Below are 21,311 nucleotides of genomic sequence, written 5' to 3'. Positions count from 1 at the left end.
AGAAATAGTAAATTTGGGGGGGGTTGTTTACCTACTGGATTTTGAACCTTTAGGGCAGTGGTTCTCAATCCGGGATACACGTATCCCTGGGGATACACAAAGGTCTTCCAGGGGGTACATCAACTCATCTAGATATTTGCCTAGTTTTACAACAGGCTACACAAAAAGCACGAGCAAAATCAGTACAAACTAAAATTTCACATAGACAAGAACTTGTTTATACTACTCTATATACTATACACGAAAATGTAAGTATAATATTTATATTCCAATTGATTTATTTTATAATTATATGGTAAAAATGAAAAAATAAGCAACTTTTTAATAATAGTGTGCTGGGACATGTTTGTATTTTTATGTCTGATTTTGTAAGCAAGTTTTTAAATGAGGTGAAACTTAGGTATGCAACACAAATCAGACTTCTGAAAGAGGGACAATAGTCTGGAAAGGATGAGAGCCACTGCTTTAGGGTTCCCACTTTCAGGCTCTTCTTCATAGCTATGAAGACCAAGATTCTCATGTAATCAGAAGACTCCAAGAGCTGGGGCTTTTAAAGAACCCCAACAAATATTGTGAGACCCACAATAATATCCTAAGTGTTGGCAACACTACTTCTCCCCTTCTCTGCCTATCCTGATGAAGACAGCATGCACAGTGCTGAAGTGATTCAGATGGATACAGCAGTATCTGAGGAAGATGGGCTGTGTATAGATTCTGGACTCCAGCTGTGAAAATAATGAATTTTTGAGTTCAATGGTGAAAAAAAAAATCATTTTGTATTGAATGAAATGTTTCGTTTGACCCTAAATGCTTCATTTTGCTTTCAGGGTATTTTAAGTGCTTTTTCTTTTTTTATTATTAAAAGCAAAGGAAATATGGAAACGCCAGTCACAAACCCAGACGAGGAGGAAGAAACAGTGGTGGTGCTGGTGCTGTCCCTACGTCCTATAGCCCTCAGATGTGGAAGACCCAGATTCAAGTTCCCACTTTGCCAGCAGGGATTTGAGCTTGGCTGTCTGCCACATGGTGACTAGCCCCTTTAAGAGGGAGCAGGGTCCAAAGCACCTGTAATTTATTACCTGCTGCCCAAATGGGCTTAAGGGAAGGCACCTGGGCCTTATAAAGGGGGAGACAGCACCATGAAATATGAGAGGAAGCTGTGGCTTAAGGTACACCTACACTTATAGCAGCGTGTACAGTACAGATGCTGCATGCCCAGCTAGTCCAGGTATAAATAGCAGTGTAGACAATGAGACGCAGTTTAGGCGAGTAGAGCAGAGTGCCCTGTACTCCTGAATCCCCAAGATATATACACTACATGGCTCTCTACAGACCCACACAGTACCTCCCAGGTTTACACTGCTATTTTTAGCAGAGTAGTGTTCTGCTGCATCCCCCCATTGCTGGAGCCTTTCACTGTGGCTTTAGCTACACATTACAGCGTCTAGGCTGGACGCAGCCTGCCTTTCACTGCAGCATGAAGCTACATGTGCAGTGCATGTACTCTACATGCCCCCAAAAGTGTAGACATAGCCAGAATGAAGCTGCAGCAAGGCAGAAGGATGCAGGAGAGTTTGAGAAATGAGACTCCAGCCAGGTTGGGCTAGGACTGGCCTCCAAAAAGCAGGGGAGAACCAAAGTGAAGCTACAAGGCTTGGATCACCTCCAGGGAAAAGAGGAAAAGCCCTAGGACTGACTCTGAGGTACTAGGGACAAAAGACTCCAAGTGGGAAGGCCTGGGAGTGGCTGAGGGGAGATGAGCATTCTCTTTTGAGAGAAGCCCCAGGACTGAGTGTTATTTCTGAATTATATATAAATAAATTAGATGAACAAAAGTATTATTTTAAGGATTCAGGAATAGTGGAGTCTATTTATGGAGCCCTGAAGATGGGAAACAGAGGTGGTGCTTGAGAGGTGGGCCAACTGTTACAATCTTCCATGTTGCAGGTCAGTGCCCTAACTACCAGGCTATAAAGGTATTCAGAGTAGAGTCTCTCTCAAGCTCTCCAGTTGAAACTGTTCCATTCTGTATAAGTATTTAAATATTCATTGGGCCACACAGAAAAAATGACCCTATAGCCTGGTGGTTAGCACACTCACCTGGGTTCCAGTCTCTGCTGCCATGCATATTTAATTTATACAACATGGAACAGCTTCAACAGAACAGACTGAGAGCCCTAACCCAGAATACTCCAAAGCTCCGTGGTTAGTGCACTCACCAACAACATGAGACCCCCAAGCTCAAATTCCTTCTCTAAATCAGCCATGTTGTGGACTTGAACCCATGTCTCCCACATCCCGAGTATCTAACCTTTGGGCTACTGAGTGTAAGGGGGCACTACCACCTCCAATTTTTAGGAAGGCATCTAAGTACCCCTGTGAATATAGCCTGAATTTTTTGGGGGCATGGGAGGGAAGGGGTAAGAGAGGTGTGCTGAAATTATTAAGCAAATTTGTGTCAAATTCACAAATAGTTTTGGTGGATCCAATGCTGCATTTTTTGATGAACTATTTGGCTAAAAATAAATTGCCCAGCTGTATTCTAGATACATCTCTTCTTCTCTTACTTTCACTGTGAAAAATTCTAGCTTCTTGTGTTTTACACTGAAAAATAAAAGGCATGCTTTTGAGTGTGAGCATGTGTTTCCTCTAAACTGCTGCCATTCTTTCACTGTAATTAAACAAACTAGAACAATCTGGTTTCAGAGTAACAGCCGTGTTAGTCTGTATTCGCAAAAAGAAAAGGAGTACTTGTGGCACCTTAGAGACTAACCAATTTATTTGAGCATGAGCTTTCGTGAGCTACAGCTCACTTCATCGAATGCAACAATCGGAACAATCTGTTTCACTATGGTTTTTGTTATACATTCTCTTCAGGTCCTTAAAGCATGACAGTTTCAAATAAGTTCACTTTTGGAGGAAGTGGGGAGGCAGTCTCCACATATATGGCATTACACAAATAATTAATTAATGCTAACTGGAGGTATAGGCACCAAATCTTACTTATTAATGAAATAATTCTCTTAAACAGACCATTACATCTACACTGTTCTATTAAGAGTTATCTTTAATTTCTTTAACAAAATTAAATTACCCCATCAAATCTCCACCAATATAAACTAGATCCAGTGTCAATTCCTCTTTCAATATAGCTAAATGCATCCCTCCTACCAACTACAAGAAGTCTTTGAGCATTAAGTAATACAAAAGACACAAGTAGGTGAAAGTCTACATCAGAAAGTAATCCAAAATACCATTAAAGTGTGGGGAACATCTGAAAAAAATTATGTTCAGAAAGTAGGCCTATAAAACCTATTTGCTATGTGGTTTTGTATGTTTAGTTCACAAAAGTTTTGCAGATTTACCCTTGGATCTTTCTTTGAAATCTAGATGCATAACAATCTACTGCTTTTCATAGAATTGTAGATGGCACACAAAAGGCATCCAACTAGTAACTTACAGTTTTCACCCCAAAACAGACTATTAAAAAAAATGTATAACCACCTCTAACATTTATTTTAAAAAGGTGGGGAAGGGGGTATTACCTGAGGGCAAGAAATTCAGGCAAAAGGCCCGTATTCCTGGTGAGAGCAAGTGGTCAGTTCCCGTGGTTTCTTAGGAGCTTCTGGCATTCATTTTGGTAGTAAGGATATTCACATCAAATCAATCTCCACCAGAGCTAGCAGGGATCGCTGCAGGGAATGGGACACAGGGGACACACAAGGGAGCAAGTTTAAAGGGGAAGAGGAATGATACAATAATGAGAGAATTTTAAATAAAGAGAACGATAATTACGACGTTACACATTATGACATTCTGTAAAATGAAATGACAAATTTGTATAAAGTGTAAAGGGAGGACATTCATGAGAAGATCCATCACTGTACTGATGCTACACGGCTGCAACTTCATTTAAACAAATAGCTGATGTAGAATTTTAAAAAGGCAGACACACTGTGTGTGACATTACCCAGGGTACAATTTGGATGGTTGATCAGCTGTGTCCCCTCAATTCTCTAACCTGGGATGCTTTTTACACTGCTTCACTGGGACAGCAACCACTCCTGGTCTGTCACACACAGCCTCCAGCATGTAAATCATCCCCAGCTATACTGTATGAGTGCAATAAGCTAGCCAGCCAGCCAGCCTTGAATTATATTGCAGAGTGACACCAGCAAATTCCCAGTCCCAGACTTGTCCCCAGAACCATGAGTTTTGTACTGGCCAGTACCCTCCTTGACAATATAAGCTCATAGAAAGTCCATCATTTCATTAATAGAAAATGGTATTCACAAATCTCGTTATCTCAAGTGAAGTTTCCCAAACACTTCAATCCAAACACACGCTGGTTTAGATAAAACAATAAAACAAGTTTATTACTACAGAAAGATAGATTTTAAATTATTACAAGAGTCATAAAAGTCAGAATTGGTTACAAAGAAATAAAAGTAAAACACAAACTAATACTGAACTTAACAAGCTAAGCGAATTTAAAGCAAAAAGATTTCTCTCGCCACATGCTTATTGCAATCTGGCTAGATTCCTTCAGCCAAAATCCAGTTCAATGCTGCCTTCTTTGTCTTTCAAGTGTTGTTGATACCGTGAGTAGAGATGAGGGGAGAGAGGTAATCTGAGGTGTTTGCTCCCCTTTCTTATAGTATTTCTCTTCTTTGAGAATCCTCTCCAGCTGGGATTCAGGCGACAGCAAGTCTGGGGGACAGGAACTTCCAGCTGTTTCTTTGTCAACATGTTAATTTCTCGCTTACTCCCTTCTTCCTGCCAAAACCACTTAACCGGTGATAGTGCATTTGATTTTGTTGACATCTGACTGAGGTGTCAGTTTGCCTTTTGTCTCTGAGGAACAAGTCTGTGCTTGCTTTTCTAAACTCTGAACATGTGTTATACAGTAGAATATTGTAATTTTGCAACACATATTTTACCAGGACAACAATGATCAGCAGATTATGAGTTTTCAAATGATACCTCACAAGGCATACTTTGTATCAAATTTATCATAGTCTTGTAGAAAGGGTGAACATAGGGATACAGACAATCACACTATGTATTTACTAATATAATTAGTTAATATTTTAAAGATTTTAAAGGTACCCTGAAAACATATTTTTAAATCTAAGAAGTGTAAAATTATGTTTTCCATATCCCAGATTGCTAAAATGCTTTTTACCCTCACTTTAATGTGTGCTAATACCTTTTCTTTTTAGTTTTGTTTTGCTGGGCTTGAGACTTCTTGACCATCTATGGACCATCGGTTCCCACTCCACATTATGTCCCAGCATTCTTCCTTTTGAAATCACACTCTAGAACAGGTATGGGCAAACTTTTTGGCCTGAGGGCCACATCAGGGTTCCAAAACTGTATGGAGGGCTGGGCAGGGAAGGCTGTGCCTCCCCAAACAGCAGAACTGGCTCTAGGCACCAGCAAAGCAAGCACGTGATTGGGGCAGCACATTTCCAGGGGCAACATTCTAGCCATCCTTTTTTTGGGGGGCAGTTGCGCTCTCAGACGGGGCAAGGGCGCCGCGCCCCCGGCCGCAGCAGGAAGGGGAAGCCCCAGCCCCGGGATGCTGAGCTGCCAGGGCCCAGCCGCTACCTGGGGAGGAGAGGGTGAGTCCTGCCAGGGAGCCCGGGCTGCGCTGCCTTGTGCCACCCCTTATATCGGGACTTCTCTGCGCGGCCGAGCGGGGGAGGGGGTAAAGCCCCTGCTGGCGCTGGGAGGTGACATCATTCCCTCTGCTTCCAGCACCACCTGCAAGCCCCAGCCCCAGCCCCAGCCCCACCTGAGCTTGGGGCGGCAAATTTTTTGCTTGGGGCAGCAAAAAACCTAAGCCAGCCCTACCAAACAGCCTGGCCCCCCGCACCCTCCCACTTCCTGCCCCCTGACTGCCCCCCTCAGAACCGCCAAACCATCCACCCCTACCCCACTCCTTGCCCCTTTTTCCCTTCTCCCAGGACCCCCCGCCCCTAACCGTTCCCCTGGGACCCCGCCCCCTATCCAACCCTCCCTGCTCCATCCCTTGATTGCCCCGAACCCTATCCACACCCCTGCCCCCGGACAGGCCCCCCCAGGACTCCCATGCCTATCCAAGGCCCCCTTTTCCCGGTCCCCTGACTGCCCCCCCCAACCTCCACCCCATCCCACCGCCCCCTGACTACTCCCCAGGACCCTCTGCTCCTTATCCAACCCTATTCCCAACAGTTGACAAGAAGGGGTGAATATCAGCAGAGGGAAAATTACATTTTGTAGTGCAAACCCGGGTGACTTAGAGAATGGCCACTTTAAAGTCTATTATTGAGTGTCCAGGGAGACTGAGGTGCTCTACTACTGGTTTTTGAATGTTACAATTCTTGATGTCTGATTTGTGTCCATTTATTCTTTTGCGTAGATACTGTCTGGTTTGGCCAATGTACATGGCAGAGGGGCATTGCTGGCCCATGGTAGCATATATTACATTCCATCTCCCTGGACACTCAATAACAGACTTAGAAGTGACCATTCTTCAACAAAAAAGCTTCAAAAACAGACTTCAGTGAGAAACTGCAGAACTGGAATTAATTTGCAAACTTGACACCATCAAATTAGGCCTGAATAAAGACTGGGAGTGGCTGGGTCACTACAAAAAGTAATTTTCTCTCTGTTGATATGCAACCCTTCTTGTCAACTGTTGGGAATAGGCTACATTCACCCTGTTTGAATTGGCCTCATTAGCATGTTCCCCCCCCACTTGGTAAGGTAACACCCATCTCTTTATGTGCTGTAATATATACACACCTGCCTACTGTATTTTTCACTCCATGCATCTGATGAAGTGGGGTTTAGCCAATGAAAGCTTATGCCCAAATAAATTTGTTAGTCTCTATGGTGTCACAAGGACTCCTTGTTGTTTTTGCTGATACAGACTAACATGGCTATCCCTCTGAAACCTGCAACCATAATGTTTTGTTCAGAGTTACGATCATTTCAGAGTTACTAACAACCTCCATTCCCAAAGTGTTCATAACTTGAGGTTCGACTGTAAAAAATTCCAAACTTTCCAAATCCTAATTATTAGAAAGCCCAAATACTCTACAACCAGTGTTTCTGGATTTTATGTATTTCTAAAAATCTCAATGACTGGCAAAACAATAACACTAAGCAAAATGAATTATACTATTGCAATGCTGTAATTAAGGTACTGTAATGGTTTCAATTTGAGTTTTCAGCTGAGGGTATTTTTCCCCCTAAAATGCTGTAAAAATTGGCTGAAGCTATTTATTAATTGTAATAAATATAAAGAGAAGAGCAAAACAAAACACTTTATTGTTTCTGGGCTCCTTTATGCTCACCAGCATGAACAAATGAAATTGAGGTAGGCACTTAGTACAAAGGATTTGTTAAGGCAAACCAAACCAGCTCTTCTACCAATATCTGAGGAAAGTGAAAACAGACAATTCTATGCAATAGTCAGGCAAGGGTGAAATCTTTCTGGCCAGACATCCATTCCACGGGTGATTAGTTTACATTCTGAAGCATGATATACAATTAACTTTATCTTAGCGTACATATGTACAGAGGTTTAGTCCTTACTGAGACTGGTGCCTACTGTGACCTTTAACATACACTGTAATATAATTGGTATATTTAATATGTAAAGTGGCAGAGTAGCACATTCCTTATGTAATATTTTAGTTCCATTTATTTAAAACAAAGGAATACTAGCAAATGCAGGTTACACATCAAGATCCCATAGTTACTTATAATGACATTAAAAATGGAAAGCTCTAATTTAACTCTATGAGAGACCCTTTAAAACCTCTCACAAAATCTTCTAAAAATAGGTTTACTTGCAGCAAAATAATTCCAAATAAAAATACAGTTGTGATAAATCAAAAAAATAAAAGGCAGAAATATCTTATGTGGAGTTACCTGTAATAATTTATTACTATTGTGGGTTGACTGGGTTATTGTGATGTTACTATATGCATATACTGAGTTAATTTAACAGCAGGATTTTCAGGAAATGCACCCTGGAAAGGGGAAATGAATCTAGATATATGCTTCTCAGCAAATACCTGAGACACAATGGAAATACCACTTGCTTTAATGCCCTAGCTCAACTCAGAGGTCACCAAACTGGTTTGGGAACGAGGTCCAAGAACGTGAGCTAAGAGAACAAACACTTCTGGCTGGATTTCAAGACAGTCCCTCACAGACAGGGAAAGTGAGAGCCAAGGTGAACACTGACTTCAGAGATTAAGTTATCTTGGAAATTAGACCTACAAGGGTCTCCATTTCAAGGACAGTAGGGCTTAGGTAAGGTAGACATGCACATAGACCTTTTGTTCTAAAAATTAGAGCGGTCAATTAATCAAAGTTAATGCAAGCGATTAAGTGAAAACAAATTAACTTGATTAAAAAAATTAACTGCAATTAATCACAGTTTTAATCATACTGTTAAACAGTAGAATACCAACTGAAAATTATAAATATTTTGGATGTTTTTCTACATTTTCAAATATATTTATTTCACTTACAACACAGAATACAAAATGTACAGTGCTCACTTTATTATTTTTATTACAAATATTTGCACTGTAAAAAATATAAACAAAAGACACTCTTTAAAAAAAATAATGTGTTAATTAAATTTGTGACTGAATTCCTCGGGGGAGAATTGTATGTCTTCTGCTCTGTGGTTTTACCCATATTCTGCCACATATTTTGTGTTATGGCAGTCTCGGATTACACTCCAGCACATGTTTTTTTGATTTAAGAACACTTTCACTGCAAACCTGAGCAGGGCCGACTCTCCCATTTTTGCCGCCCCAAGCAGTGAAAAAACCTGTCGCCGCCGAATTGCCGCCACAGCCAGCGGAACGAAGAAGCTGCCGCCGAATTGCAACCGCTGCGGTAACTCTGCCGCCCCTTTCTGACTGCAGCCCAAAGCACCTGCTTGGAACGCTGGTGCCTGGAGCCGGCCCTGAACCTGACAAAACGCAAAGAAGGTACCAATATGAGATTTCTAAAGATAGTTACAGCACTCGACCCAAGGTTTAAGAATCTGAAGTACCTTCCAAAATCTGAAAAGGAAGAGGTGTGGAACATACTGTCAAAAGTCTTAAAAGAGCAACACTCCGATGCAGAAACTACAGAACCCGAACCACCAAAAAAACAAATCAACCATCTGTTGGTGGCATCTGACTCAGATGATGAAAATGAATGTGTGTCAGTACGCATTGCTTTGGATCATTACCAAGCAGAATGTGTCATCAGCATGGAAACATGTCCTCTGGAATAGTGGCTGAAGCATGAGGGGGGATTAAATGTTTAGCATATGTGGCATGTAAATACCTTGCAATGCTGGCTACAAAAGTGCCGTGCAAACGCCTGTTCTCACTGTCAGGTGACATTGTAAATAAGAAGTGGGCAGCATTGTTACCCATAAATTTAAACAGACTTGTTAGTCTTAGCGACTGGCTGAACAGGAAGTAGGACTGAGTGAACCTGTAGGCTCTAAAGTTTTACATTGTTTTATTTGAGTGGAGTTACATAAAAAAATAATTCTCCATTTGTAAATTGCACTTTCATGATAAAAAGATTGCACTACAGTACTTGCATGAGGTGAACTGAAAAATATTATTTCTTTTGTTTATATTTTTACAGTGCAAATATTTGTAATAAAAAGTACATAGAGAGTACTGTACATTGTATTCTATATTGTAATTTAAATTAATATTTGAAAATGTAGAAAATGTCCAAAATATTTAAGTAAATGGTATTCTTTTATTTTTAATCTCGTGATTAATCACGATTAATTTTTTTAATTGTTTGACAGCTCTACTAAAAATCCTTTTTCCTCTTATGTTATGCTTTGTACTGTTAGGATTAACAATACTTTGATTTAAGATGGCTGCCTGGCCACTGTATTCATGACTGCTCACAAACTCTGAAAGGAAAGATCTGCAGGTACCAAACCAGCTGGATCTGCTCGTTTAGCATGGTCAATATACAGGGTACGGTAGCACAGGACCCCATCTGAGTGGGAGAATTGCGTGATTTCAACACAGCAAAGGTAAGAGCATGAGATCAAAGGGATGCACATAGAAACATCAGAGGGGTCAGAGGTGCACCTATGCTTATAAGGATGAAGATGAGGATTTTGGCACTAGGGCTGTAAATGACATGGGTTTTTGTCATGCGGGAGGCAGTCAAGCCTCTAAGATAATCCTGACAGTCCCATAAAAATTAGTCATCTTCACTGTTTCCAGGCTCAGTACTCAGTATTTTGCCTTAATGTTGTAGGATTTATAGGTTTCAGAGTAACAGCCATGTTAGTCTGTATTCGCAAAAAGAAAAGGAGTACTTGTGGCACCTTAGAAACTAACCAATTTATTTGAGCATAAGCTTTGCTCACGAAAGCTTATGCTCAAATAAATTGGTTAGTCTCTAAGGTGCCACAAGTACTCCTTTTCTTGTAAGATTTATAGTAACTTTCCTCCTTTACTGTGCATTTTGTTCAGTATTTTGAAATAACAGGATACAAACTGTTTTGCTCTTTTGTAAGCAATGATAATAACAAGTCTCAAGCAGTCCACATAAACTTCAATGCAATTTTTTGCATAAAAATTGGAATGTTAAATTAATATGAATATAATATTCAGTATGTGGAGATGTACTTCAGGAGTCCCTTAAAATCTACTCTAAAAGCCAGTGACTAATTATACATATATTTATACAAAGAATTCACTTATCTTTAATGTTAAAAGTCTTGTTAACGTGCTGAAAATCTAGCAAACTTTAACACACACACTAATTCAGCAAGGATTTTTTTTTAAGTACGCAACCTAAAAATACTCATGTCCCACCAGTGACCACTAGGCTGTGGATTTTGGGGAAAACATTTTAGTAGTTCTAAAAAAGATCATGTAATCAGTACTTCTATGCCATATAAATGATTTTTTCCTTGTAAATATTCATTTATCCTGATGCCTCGTTCTCTGCCGGCTTTTCCTACATATTTGTTCTCCTGTTTGAAAGGGTATGATCTATTTTTAATGGTTTTAAATTGTTAGTTAAAAGACACTGTAGTAGTTTAAGCCTCAAATTTATAGTATAAGGTTGTCATTATTTAATGTGAAATCACCACCCAAATAAAAAAACACTGCAGAAATTAAATTCTCTAAAAAAATGTGGCGCAATATTAAAGGTAGTTTTGGTAGCTATTATCCTGGCATTCTTAATTTATTTTCACCTCTCTTCTCCTTTTCCTCTGCAGCCCTGAGTTAGTTCACTACCATTCTTATTCCCTTGTTATCTCGTTCTCCACCCAGCATAAGGTTTCCTTACTTCAACATCATCTCTATCTCTATATCAAAGTGCTTCACAAGTAGCTTTATCAACATTCTGCTTTCAGTATTTTTCATATGCTACACATCTGGAACCTGCAAAAGCCCACCAAAAATGCAAAATCGCATAGAATGAACCCTTTAAAATACAACTCAATAACAAGAAAAGAGAAAGAATTGCTACTTATGTCAAACCTAGATAAAAAAATATTTCATACAATTGTGTTCTCTACTGGTTCTGAAGCAGCACCTAACTAAGCACTTTTCCCCAAAACTGAGATTACACTAAAGCAGTGGATGCTGAATCAAGGGAGTAAACAAAAACTAAAGCTCCTTCCTAGCTAGCAGATGCTGGGAAATCTCAGAGGGCATCCACACAATCCAGGGAAGGCAGTTACAAGAAGGTGATCCTTGTCAATCCATGCAACGTTGATGAGTTCCCAAAGCAAGCCATCTCAAATCTTTCAAAGTGTGGAATTGCTTACAGTGTTGTTTTAGCCATATTGGCCCCAGGATATTGGAGACAAGGTGGGTGAGGTAGTATCTTTTAAATGGACCAACTTCCGGACGGGATGTCTGTCACAAGCCTCATAGGCATTAATATACACTGGTGTTCAACTCAAATATTTCTGTAGCACACATACTACCTGGGTTAGACCTATCTCTCACATACTCTCTGATACACTAGACCTAAATTCTCCGTGATTTCTGGTGCATAATGGCACTTCATCAGCTGAGAAAAAATTCTAAAACAGAGACGTTTATTGAATTAAATATGAAAAGGAATAATATAGTTAGTACATTATTCCTTGTACTATTGGTTTTGATATTAAATGTAATACAAATCTGTTTCAGAATACTTTTCAAATTACGTATGATGCCACCAAATTTTTCATTTTAAGTGTGCTACAGAATTCTGTATCACCAACGTATAGCTTTTTAACAGCTGCTGTCACAGATAAGTAAGAATGAGAAAGGTGAAGATGGAGATTTGAAAGCCATTTCGAAGGAAGATGGGGCTTTTGGCACCGGAAGATGAAAATGGCTTGGATGTTATTTGTAAAAATAGCAGATAAGGTGTCCCTTTAAGTTGCCATTGTTAAACTTAAGAGTTAACATCCTATTAACATGAATGGGACAATTCGTAACATATAGGGCTGCTTTAGACAATACAGCATTCATTCCAATTTGGAAGGTTTTCTTCATACTTCAAAATGCTAGAACTTTTATTTTAAATGAAAGCTTACTCCACAAAAGGATGTGGATCTTGCAGGCACTAATGTGGTCACATAAAAACAGAAGATAAGGGCCTAGGTTAGACCTCACCCTGTGACTAAACTTTCCTTTCTAGGAAAAGTTGTAGAGAACCTGGTAGAAAACCAACTTCAGCAACACCTCACCCTTGTCAGTATCTTGGACACATCTGACTCAAGCTTCAGACCCAGATCTGTTAAGGAGATCTACTGATGTAGCATCTCCTTATAGTCATAAACAGAACAAATATCCACACTGGTGCTCTTAGACCCTATTGGCAGCGTTTGACCCCACTGACCTGTGGACTCACACAGAAGACCTAGAAGGGCAGGGAGCATTAAGTATATTTTGCTCATTCCTCTAGACTGGTCCCCAGAAGATCCTGATGAACTACTTTTCCTCCCTGAGAGCTCTGGTACTTGTGGAATCACATGAAGATCAAGATTTTCCCCATATATTCAACATGTATTTCAAACCAACAGAGGAGACTGTAAGATTATATGGTCTTTGATGCCAGCAGTATGTACATGACAGCCAGCTCTCCACCTCATTATCAAGGGTAGATAATGGCATTACTCAGATGTCTCAGTGACCTAATAGGGTAAGTTCATTAAAGAAAATGAGTTGGGTCAAGCAGATGGTTCTATGCAAGTAAAAGAGAAGCGATACTGGTAGGAAGAGACCAACACTGAAGAATTAGCAGCAACCTAAGTTACTGAGCGTATCTGCGCTCTCATGATCAAGGTGGTGTGCAATCTGAATCTTACTGGACTTTAGCTAGCTAGATTCTTATACTGTACCTATCACCATAGGATTGGAGGATTTAATAAGTATTAGAAAAACAAAAAGAGCAATCTCTCTTGTTCTCTCTCTGTCTTTCCTTCCCCATAGGGAGGAGTAACTCATCCTGCATAAATGGAGGTTTTTTTTAATACAAAAAGCAACAAAATGTCTGCGAAAGATAAGTCAAAGAGTATCACTAATCCAGGACATGAAAACACAGGTATAGCCAGAAATAGTTTTTATCATTTTAAACTAGCCTGAAGACGGCAGCCCTTTCATAGGCTGATCTAGTAAACAATCCTCATCTTTGTTGTTTCCACGCTGGAGTAAAGCATTTGAAACAATGGTGAAGCCTATACAGAAGCTGCATTTGGTCCAAAGTCTTACTATCTTCAGACTGTAACAGAAGACTCATCTCATTTACCTCAGTAAGGGTGGCTATAGAATGGCCAAGAGTTTCCCTCACTGAGCTAAAGCACATCCCACCTCAATGAAAACAACAGGAAAATTAAGGTACTTGCAGAGAGAATTTATGCTCTCCAAATTCTTTATATAGCACCTAGATAACAATGATAGACAAATTAATTACAACTAAGACACAGATGGATATTCTGGGTAATTCCGACACTTTTTATAGGAAAATATTGTGAATTCAATGGTGATTCTGTAGTACTACAATAAGGGAAATTACCTCCTTATAATTAAAACTGAGAATTTAAGTTATTTACTATTTATTCCTTGTAGTGCCCATAATGTGGTAGTCATTGTATAAATATAAAACAAATGTATGATCAACAGACAAAGGACATGAGAAAAGAGAAAAACATAAGTTTATGATTATGGTTAGCTAAGTGTTGATATTTTCCCCCCACGGTCCCCTTATCAGATATAGGCTATCCCTAGTGAGTCTCCAACCTTGCCATTATTAGTCAGCTAATTTCTTAAGGGTGTCACAGAAGAAACGAGTCGTCTTGGTATATTTGATCCTGCCTCTGCACTGGGGAGAACCAGGGGGGAAGAGTGGGAGAAGGGGGCCAGAATGAACTAATACTCCCAAGGTCCCTTTCAGCTCTACATTTCTATGGTTCAAAAGCAATCTGAATGCTGAGAGAAGGTATAATATTATAATAATACAGCTGCAACCCAAAGACAATCCTTCTTTCACGTTCCTCAACCACATCAGACTTCTCTTGTGTGTTTGATTTCAGGTCTCCATTAACTTTTTATTTTAACCTACTTAAGTCAGTTATCTTCATAATATATCCATATAAACCCCCCCAGTGTTAAATTGACATTATTTTAGGTTGCAAAAATCAAGCACTCAAAAGTTGGGCAACTGTACATCTGATACTTCCTACGTCATCTTAATTCTGCCCGCTTGTGCATCCATCCTATGCATTGAATGAGACATGGATCCTGCGAATACCATAGTATGTGAACATGTAATTAAAGATGCATATGGAGCAGGGGGCAGAATTAAGGCTGCTTAATTCACAAAACTGCAGCACAAACTTCCAGCACTTAAACTACAAGACTGATTACCATTGGGATAACAGCCTTCTCCTGCTACCAACTAGAGGGAGACAGGGTGTGTGTTCTGAGATGGGGGTGGGGTGAGCCCAGCTCTCTCACCACCCCTAGGAGTAGTGAGGGAGTTCCTGACCCATATGGTGCTACCAGAAGAGGCATGGACTATTGGGTCTAGATGCTGGGTGTGGAGTGTGGTCTGGGAGAGAAGGTGGGGGCAGTCCAGATAAGCTCTCCCCCCCCACATGGAGGGCTGAGGGAGCTCCATCCCCATGTGGTGCCCAGATCTCTTCCTCACAGTCCTCCTCCTCCATAGCTTCTCTAGCACCTCCCAGGCATTCTCAATAGCATATGTTGCTGGGAAGCAGCAGCATGGTCCAGCCTTAGGCCACGTCTACATTACCCTCCAGATTGGCAGGTAGCGATCAATCTATCGGGGATCGATTTATCACATCTAGTGTAGACACAATAAATCGATCCACGATCGCTCTGCTGTCGACTCCAGAACTCCACCAGGGTGAGAGGCAGAAGCGGAGTCGACGGGGGAGCGGTGGCCTTCGATCCCGCGCCGCGAGGACACGAAGTAAGTGATTCTAAGTAGATCTAAGATAAGTCGACTTCAGCTATGCTATTCTCGTAGCTGAAGTTGACATATCTTAGATCAATCCCCCCCCATACTGTAGACCAGGCTCATTCAGTTTTTATTGTTACATTCTGCCAACAGGTTTCAGAGGAACAGCCGTGTTAGTCTGTATTCGCAAAAAGAAAAGGAGTACTTGTGGCACCTTAGAGACTAACCAATTTATTTGAGCATGAGCTTTCGTGAGCTACAGCTCACTTCATCACTTCATCACTGCCAACACTTTCCTGAGGAACACAAATGAGAGAAGCGAAATGGCAATCTTTAAATTTATATCACAGCAAAAGCTGAAGAGAATTTTATGGGTCAAAGAAAAGGCATCTGTGTAGCCTGAGGGTTATTCTCTTACCAAATATCAAAGATCTGCTGCAAACGAAAGAGGTGCAAAAGCTTCTCAAAGAAAATAACAATATAACTTTTTGTAATAATGGAAAGTGTTAAGCAAGCTAAATATAGATAGAAGTCACTACCCGCTTCCCCTATAATACATGAAACAATGAGAACAGTCACAACAATGGAACCCACAAACTCAGCCTATTTACAAAAAAAAAAAAAAGAGAGAGAGAGAGAGACTGTAATAACCTATTTATTAGGGTTCTGTTATCCAAGGATTCCGAAGAAAAAGAAGGTCTAAAATCATTTACCAAAGTTATGCTAAGACTGTATAAAACTCATCTGGAAAGGGAGGGTGTTTTTGTCAGGTTGGTTTTATTTACCCAGTTTAAGTTTGGTTTTGATTTTTTACTTTTCTTTACTTTCCACTCCAAGTTAGTGGTTGAATGAGCATAAATCTTACTGAATCTCCGCTCACATTATTCCTTAAGCCCGACAGGACAATCTGGGATACTTTATGAGCTGACAAGGTCTCTGTTTCTGCTGGAACTGATACCTAGAGAGAGAGGGAGGAGCGATTTCAACTCATCCAGAACTGTAAAGGGAGCACCTATTCTGATTCCTTTTTCCTTATTGCAATTATGGTAGTGCCTAGGGGCTCCAGCCAAGAGTAGGGCCCCATTGTGCTAGGGTCTTTTGTCTACTTTTATCTGTGTCTGGTTTGGAAAACTGATTTGACAAACCTAACAGCTCTCAGAGTAACAGCCGTGTTAGTCTATATTCGCAAAAAGAAAAGGAGTACTTCATCAGATGCATCCGATGAAGTGAGCTGTAGCTCACGAAAGCTTATGCTCAAATAAATTGGTTAGTCTCTAAGGTGCCACAAGTACTCCTTTTCTTTTTGCTAACAGCTCTGTAATCCAACAATTTTTTATTGTAACACGTTAAGAAAATGGTTAAGAAACACTGATTTGTAACTTGCAATTTTTTCCCTACATTTAAAGCAAACAAATTAGTAGGTTATATGTGAGAAAGAACCCTGAAGTACTGAGAACTACTATGAGAAAGAAGCCTGAAGTTTAGTGCACCTAACTGCTAGTGCTAAAACATACCTAATTAACCCCAAAACCGCAAACAGAACACACTCAGAAAACAGTTTCAAGAGTTAGAGACTGACAGTTTAGTATTTGCAAAGCAAATAGCTATTCATAAGACAGTTTGTTCTACCTTTGCTATAAAGCCTATATAAAGCTATATAGCCAATCATATATACATACCCCACTATATACAAATTTTAATTTCCTAGGGAAAACATTTCTGATGTTAATGGAAAGTTTTCTTTATTCTCCATTGATCATTTTATTGACATGTCAAATCAGCCATTTTATTGACATGACAGATCTCTATATTTAACTGTATCAGCTAAGTAGAGGCCTAATCCTGCTCCTTTTACTCATGCTGAGCAAAGCCTTCCTCCACAAGTAGTCCCACTGATTTCCAAATTAGTACAAGTGTCAGAATGGGGTCCAGATTTTGCGAAACAATGTGTCTACTATATTGTAAGTAGAACAATAAAAAAGTTTAAGTGTAAGGAGGACAATAAAAACCCATATCTGTACAAATTTCAAATTGTCAGCTTATCAGAGAGTTTAAAAAAAATCACCAAACTTCTAAGGTTTGAATGATCTGTTGTGTTCCAATACATATCCTTACAAACCACTAGAAACCAACTGCAAATTATAGAACAGTAAAAAAAATAACCTAGGGGCTCAATTCTGACCTAACATGTGGATGTGGATTTATATTATAAAACCAACTACTGCGCACAGCTGATTTTAGGCATGCACATGTACCAAAAAACAAACAAGACCTTAACGTAAAATACAAAGATTGTGGTTCTATTTCTACTTTCATGGTGCACACAATTTATTAACACATTACTAACAGGAGATATAATGTTGTATTATGAAAAGAATATACCACTACTGCATACAGGAACTTAGAGCTTTTGAACTCCAAACTTCTTGATCTTTACATATGGAACAACCACTTCTTGTGGAAAATGATGGGGTTGATCTTACAATGTGCTGAACTTCATCAACTCCTACCGTCTTCACTGGAAGTTGAAGAAGCCAAGCACCACATAGGCTCAGGCCCTAAATGAAGGCCTGCAATTTCATGTATGCTCATGATTAACAAACTGATTCTGTACAAATGATATCTTGGTATTCCATTTTCATTCTCAAAGTGTTCTATTATGTTCAGGTCATAAAGAGATTTCTCAATCATCAATGCCATTATAAAAATCAGAAAAAATAAAATTGTATCATTTTTGCTTTGTACATCACAACTACTAATCCTTAAGGAGAACACAGAGCCAAGATTTTGCATCAGAGTTTAGCTAACAAATCTGTTGTTGGTGCATATGGCACAAGAGAATTCAGCTGTCATCCACAACTATATTTGGTTTTCTTTTCTTTTTTTTATTTGCTATTTATTACTATTGGCAGCAGTAAATGCATAATCTGCAAATCATATATGACTTGAAAGACACATATGAAACAACTAAGAAGAGTAATAAAGTGCTCTTTCCAGAGCAATTTTTCTAATCACAAACAAACTCTGAAGGGCTGCCAATGTTGTGCTGTCACCACAGATTCTGACTATACAGTGAAATTTTTTGGCTCCCCCTTTTAAAACAGTGAAACCAAATTATTCAATTGTATTTAAAAAAACACTCCCATTAATCAGATCATCTCACTACATTCTATAACAGCTGGCACCTCTGGTTACAGTTTTTATCTTTAACACACAAGTTTGTGTACATATTCATGTACACGCCCAGGACTGAGTGCATATTTTATAACAGAGTTGGCCTTTACCATGAAGTGAATTGAATAACAATCAATCACAGAGACAGTACAAAAAGTGTAACCTTTTGACTGCCTGACACATAGGGCATGAATTGTTACAAAGAATCTTCCTGCGCTGTGCAAATGTGCAAAAGAATTTGATTTAACACCCATGTGGGGCTACACATGTATTGTTTTGATTGTGATAAGTCAAGGGTTCAAGAGACCAGCAAAGGTGTTTTGCATCTTAACTACATCAGATTTCAAAGTGCTCTTTTTTTCACTCAGCCAGCTCCCTAGTATAGTCATCCTTCTCTATGTCAGGGATTTTCTTATCCCAGATTACTCATTTGCCCCATCCGCTGTGGGGCCTGCTAAAATTTCACCACTGTTCTGGATTCCATGTCATCTGAGACAAATGTGGTGTGTCTGTGGAGCTGTCTGGAATAGGCAGCAAAGACTGTGCACACTGGGCTCCATGACATCAGCCATGCTGTTGCTTGCTCCTCCCACATACAACGTGTCAAGTACAATTTACAACCCACTCCACTTCTCCTGGGCAGTGACTGTAGCTCAGCTCTCCCTCCCTCCCACGCACCTCACTCACTCACCTATCTAATTTCTTCACCTTGAATGGTCCTCCCTTGAAATCCAGGATAACTATTTATGCTAAACAATCTGCCCCACCTTGTATTTAGCTGTGACACTCTAAGGACATTTCCCAGACCTGCAGAAGAGCTCTGGGTAAGCGCAACAGCTTGTCTCTCAGCAGCAGAAATTGGTCCAATTAACGATATTACCTCAGCCACTGTGTCTTTCCGCCTTTCCAACTACACACTGATGCTGGAGCAGAGGGGCACAGACGGATCTTCGTCCTCTGCGACAGCCCGGCACGATAAATGGCCAGGCTGGTTGCGAGGCCGCCTTGTATCCTGCAGCGCTCGGGGACGGGACGGGACGGGGACGCTTCAAGGATCTGGGGGTGGCTGGAGGGGAACCAACCCCGCCAGCGTGACTCATCCCCGGACTCTCCTACGCCCGCCAACGCGAATCCCTCTCCCCCCTCAGGGCTGTTCTCTCTCGCGCGGGTGTTTCCAAGGAGCCCGCACCCTGGCGCCAAGCAAGGAGATTTTTTTCTTACCCTAGAACTTCAACCCCATCCTACAAAACCGCTGCCAGCGCCCCAAGGCTCCCCCAGCCCCTCCCGCGGAGGGGGGCGTTCATGGGACCCCATCTCCACCGGGAGCTGAGCGAAGCCCGGTCCCCGCCACGTTCTGGTGCCAGCGAGGCGAGTGTAGAGGGGGGAACCCGGCCGGCCTCGCACACCCGGATCCCGCGGGGAGGGGGGCGGCGCCCCCGGCCCCGCACTCACCTGGAGAGGTGCTTGAGGATCTGCTTCTTGATAATCCCCGCCATGGCCCGGGCGCCGCCCGCTCCCTGCGAGCCTCACGGGAACCCAACGGGGCTGGGGACGCGGCTCATCCCTGCGCTGCCTCCTCCCGGGGTCGGGGAGCGGAGCCGCCTCCGCTCACGCTCCCGCCGCCATCTTGGCTGCACCATCACCTAGTGACAGAGACCGGGGGAGGGGAGAGGGGGCGGCGCCGGGCAGAGCCACCTCCCCCCGGGCTGCCGGGGCCGCCTGCAGCCACCGCTGCCCCAGCGGGGCGCCGCACGGGACTCGGAGGAGCCAAAACCCAGCTCGCACCTCGCTGCATGAGGCAGGCGCTTCGGGGATCCCGGAGGGAGGGAGTCACCCCATCCTGCCTCCCACCCCGAGCCCGTCTCTACACAACCAGCCTCCACCTTCGCACAGGTCACCCCGACCGTCCTCATCCACAGTCCGCCTCCCCCCCGCCTTCTCACTCACCCTGACCAGCCTTCCCCTGCCAGTCTCACCTCAGCCAACTTCCTCTTCAGCCCCCCTTCCCTTGCCCTGCTGCTGCGCCTCAGCCTGACTCCCTTCCCTTTCCCCTGCCCCTTCCAGCAGGGCCGAAAATGGTTGGGGAGTGGGCAGCAGCTTTTGTTCAAACAGACGCTAAAGTGCGCCCTGCAGTGATCCGGCTCGAATTTTATTCATTATATTTGTTGCCGACCCCTTGCGACCCCACTTCCACTTGAAGCTTCCCTGCCCTTCCCTCACTGTCATTCCCCAGACCCGCATCCTGCCTGCCTCCTTCTTCATTTGTATTCCCATTCCACACCGTGTCATCTGGTGCCCGCAGGCCCTTTCCCTACCTCACTTCCCCAACCCATATTTCCATCACTAGAATTTGAGGAGGAGATCATCAGCCATGATCCCTATTCCCCTGTTACTTTTATTGAAAATAAGAAATACAAACAATAGATTAATACAGATGCAATATGTGAGATACATAACAAGGGAGCTAGGATTCTACTGTTTTCATATAACAGAGAAAAAAATATCAAATGTAGACAGTTGTATTTTATTTGGAGGGAGTTAAAACATAATAGCTGTTGACTATCACTTGAATGAGTAGTTTTGTGCCATGACAAAATTTGTCCTCTTTTAATAATGAGAAATTAACTTCTGTTCCAAGCTCACTGTTTTCTCTCTTTATT

General features: G+C 41.6%; 1 protein-coding gene across 6 annotated transcripts in view; it reads right to left on the bottom strand.

Annotated features, from left to right (window-relative positions):
• The window catches only part of BLTP3B (bridge-like lipid transfer protein family member 3B), an 81,832-nt gene extending 61,497 nt beyond the window's left edge, over positions 1 to 20,335 (bottom strand). For 3 of the 6 annotated variants that reach the window (XR_012156694.1, XR_012156695.1, XM_073327423.1), the window contains exon 1: positions 20,104 to 20,335. Coding sequence is in view for 3 of the 6 variants with exons in the window: in XM_073327423.1 (XP_073183524.1) it covers positions 20,104 to 20,147 (44 nt within the window). In the remaining 3 variants the exon portion in view is untranslated. Of the gene's footprint in view, positions 1 to 3,545; positions 3,693 to 20,103 lie in introns of all 6 variants that reach the window. The other 3 variants (XM_073327419.2, XM_073327422.2, XM_073327420.2) reach the window with 2 other exon arrangements.
• Between the last annotated feature and the right edge of the window lie 976 nt (positions 20,336 to 21,311).

Source organism: Lepidochelys kempii, chromosome 1 (assembly GCF_965140285.1).
Source record: "Lepidochelys kempii isolate rLepKem1 chromosome 1, rLepKem1.hap1, whole genome shotgun sequence".
NCBI classification, from domain to species: Eukaryota; Metazoa; Chordata; order Testudines; family Cheloniidae; genus Lepidochelys; species Lepidochelys kempii.
Note: the sequence above shows the minus strand (reverse complement) of the source record. Positions and strands in the feature narration are given on the sequence as shown.